Source organism: Macrotis lagotis, chromosome 1 (assembly GCF_037893015.1).
Source record: "Macrotis lagotis isolate mMagLag1 chromosome 1, bilby.v1.9.chrom.fasta, whole genome shotgun sequence".
NCBI lineage: Eukaryota > Metazoa > Chordata > Mammalia > Peramelemorphia > Peramelidae > Macrotis > Macrotis lagotis.
The window spans coordinates 758308159-758312005 of NC_133658.1; the positions used below are offsets into that span (position 1 = coordinate 758308159).

General features: G+C 35.7%; 1 protein-coding gene across 1 annotated transcript; it reads left to right on the forward strand.

Moving 5' to 3' along the window:
* The first annotated feature begins 2679 nt into the window (after nucleotides 1-2679).
* LOC141487883 (olfactory receptor 8B3-like) lies at nucleotides 2680-3633 on the forward strand. Its single transcript, XM_074187477.1, has one exon. It carries the CDS (start codon nucleotides 2680-2682, stop codon nucleotides 3631-3633), a length of 954 nt encoding a protein of 317 aa, XP_074043578.1.
* The last annotated feature ends 214 nt before the right edge of the window (nucleotides 3634-3847 follow it).

Sequence of the window (3847 nt, forward strand, 5' to 3'; positions counted from 1 at the left end):
CAAGTTAAGGTTCATATTTCTATTAAATATTTGAACTTTTATGCCTCTTACCATTCTTCTCTCCTCTCTATTTGATTTTATGTTGTAAACTGATATCCTCACCAGATTATGGAAGGGTGAATGATCACTTGGACAAAAAAAGAATGTAAGACTATTAAAAAGCAACTATCCAGGAAATGAAAAAACTGTGGTCATGAAGTGAAGATAAGTAATGTACACATTAGAGAAAAATGCTGCCAAAGGAAGAAGATGGATATAATTATTACAACAAGAAGACAGTTTCATCAGGCCTAAATCTGAATGCACAAACTGAATTCTTATAGGTATAATGGGAGAAAAGTTCCTCAGTTCTGTTTGGTTTCATAAAAAAATCATAAATTGCTTTTGGTCCTGCAACAGAAGTCAACATTATTCAAAGGTTTTCATAGCCAGGTTCATTTTCTAATAGGTGGCAAACTTTCATGCTCAAAGAGGAAATAGGGGCAGCTAGGTGGCACAGTGTATAGAGCACCGGCCCTGGAGTCAGGAGTACCTGGGTTCAAATCTGACCTCAGATACTTCATAATTACCTGGCTGTGTGGCCTTGGGCAAGCCACTTAACCCCATTTATCTTGAAAAACCTAAAAAACAAAACAAAGAGGAAATAGCACATTGGAGAAGCTGAGTCAAGAGAATCCTGCCATTATCTTCATAAGCACGTCCTTTCAATTTTCTTAGTCATCTATGTCCATCTATAGTATATTGAGATGACACCCTCCCTGAGCAATTCTCTACATTTTTTTGAATGGCGGGCTATTTATTAGATTAACAGTAATTCAAACAGTTATGCCTAGATTCAAAACTCAGAATAAATCAAATTACAGTTTTAAGAGGTTCTACCTCAGATAGCAAGTTCCATTGTTTACAGCTTAGGAGCAAGGTACAATTACTTCTGGTTAACAGCATTATCAGTAAGTTCAAAAAAAATTATTCTTAATGTTTATCAATAGTATATAAGATCTTTCCAAAATGTTTCAGTGGTTCCACTTTCTCTTTCTAGTTTAGAAAATAGCTTCATTCTGATATTTAATGCATAAAATCAATGCACTCAAACCCCAGAAAGGTGATGTTTGAAATTAAGCCTAAATAGTTCAGTGTACTACTTTATCAACTCCTATGATAAAAGGGAAATTTTCTAAACTGAAATCTCTTGATCCAAAGTTTACTCATAAATGTAAGGTTGATATATACTAATTGGGAACCAGTTAATCTAGTCAGTTTCCATAGATTTTACAATCAGTACTTAGATAATTCATTATATGAATAATTTTTCATAATATAAGCTAACCTTTAAATCATTCTCACAATTGTCAGTGTGCATTTGTATTTGGGAAGGGGCTTAGTTCCTCTGTAAGCAATGTCCTAATTATTCTGTCAGGGTAGAATTTTTAAGGTGCTCATTTACATACCCCTTTCTGTAGCTTCTTTTTTTTCCCCTCACAGAGATGACAAAGATTTGGATCTTCCCATGGTTGGAAATTCAGAGTGGTTGGCAAGTTCTTAGAGAGCTTCTCAAAAATAGTGAGTCTTCTGAAAGTATAGTTAATTCTGACAAACCAGATTGTGCCTATTTGAATTCTTGAGATAGTCTTTGACCAGAGGAGTGCTGTGTCTTTCAGACAAAAATTCCTAATAAATAATAATTCAAATTTATAATTTCACAGCAATCAAATCAAGAGGAGCTTTTCTAATGATATGTAATCCTGATCCAGGTATCATCTCACAGATCAACAGGATTGATATGCAGTTACTTCCCAAAACTAGAATGCAAGAAATTATAAACCTATACTATTATCAATCAATACCATGTATGTAAAACATGAAACATTAAATAAAACTTATCACCAATTGAATGTCATTAAAATATGTTATATGGAAAAACATTTATTTAATAATTTTAATGTTTTACACTAGCTGCAATCGGAGAACATCAGTAGTCATCATTTTAATTCTTATGGCTACAAAGTTTTGGCAGTTGGGTAAAATTTTACTTGTGCACTCACTAACTGTCCTGGTTAGTAGTGAATTCAGTCACTTTTATGGTGAATACCAGTTATTCTATCACTATCATCAAATTGTTGTGAGTTTTCTAGACTGGGGTCCAGGAAATCTCAGAAAGTATCTTATTCACTATGAACTCTTCAAGACAAAGGGAAAAAAATTTTGTCTGTTAAAGAAGACTGCTTGGGCTGGGGTTGGCTTCAGTTTTTGAGGGTACAGAATGAGCTTTTATAGCTTTTAAAGTCTACTTAGAGTGCATAACAATCAGACACATTCTGTGGCTAAGTGGAAATTGGAGAAGTCTGCAAGTCTTGCTAAAGATCAGGTTTGTTCCTATGAGAAATGCATTTCTCTGTGGTTAGACATCAGAAGTCATGCATCTCTAAGATGGTGGAGGCCCCTTTTAAAATAGACTCACTTGTTCATCCAGTTGTCCCCAGGTAGGGAAGTAAAGCGCAAACACTACAGTTCTGTTTCCTTGGTCTTAGAAGTTACTTTATCTGAGGAGCAGATGTTTTCCCAAAACTCATTCTACGTCCTCCACATGTTAATTTTCCTAAATGAGGAAGACAGTGTGTTGAGACTGGTGTGCTTACAAAATGACTTCTCTCCTTTCCTCATAGATCCCTCAAGAGGAGAATGTTTTTGGAAAATGTCTCTTCAGTGACTGAGTTCCTCCTTGCAGGCTTAACAGATCAACCAGAGCTCCAATTACCCTTATTCTTTGTTTTTCTAGGGATCTATATTTTTGCAATAGTGGGGAACTTGGGATTGATCATTTTAATCAGCATTAACTCTCAACTTCACACTCCCATGTACTATTTCCTTTTCAACTTGTCTTTCATAGATTTCTGCTATTCTTCTGTTTTTACCCCCAAAATGCTGATGAATTTTGTCTCAAAGAAAAATATTATTTCTTATTCAGGATGCATGGCTCAGCTCTATTTCTTCTGTTTTTTTGTTATTTCTGAGTGCTATGTGTTGACAATAATGGCTTATGATCGTTATGTTGCCATCTGTAATCCACTGTTATATAACGTTACTATGTCCAACCAGGTCTGTTCATGGTTATCATGTGGGGCTTATGTAATGGGATTTGCTGGTGCTATGGCTCATACTGGATGCATGCTGAGACTGTCCTTCTGTGATGCCAACATCATTAACCATTACATGTGTGACATACTCCCCCTCCTCCAACTCTCATGCACCAGTACTGATGCCAATGAGCTGGTGATTTTTATTGTTGCAGGCACTAATATCACTTTGACTAGTGTCACCATCTTCACTTCTTATGCTCTTATCCTCTCCAGTATCCTGAGCATCAACTCCACTGAGGGCAGATCCAAAGCCTTCAGCACCTGCATCTCCCATATAATAGTTGTTTCTATTTTCTTTGGGTCAGCTTCATTTATGTATTTCAAGCCATCTTCATTAGGGTCTGTGGACCAGGGCAAAGTAGCTTCAGTGTTTTATACAAATGTGGGACCCATGCTAAACCCCCTCATTTATAGTCTAAGGAATAAAGATGTTCAGACTGCCTTGAGGAAAACTGTAAGAAGAATGTTTTCCAGAACAGGAACAGGGTTTTCATAATGAAATCTGAATTCAAGGTCCCTGTTTCTTTTTCTTTTTTCTTCTTTTGTGTGTTCATTGAGTTTTTCTCAGGAAGTGATCTTTACTTAAATTATTTTCTCCCTGTTCTCTACTGATCAACATTTTATAAGGAGGAATTATTTCCTTCTCTCTTTGCATAAAATTTTGGAATCATTGTGGTTTTTATTGAGTTTTCCAGCAAAAGAATCCTCTT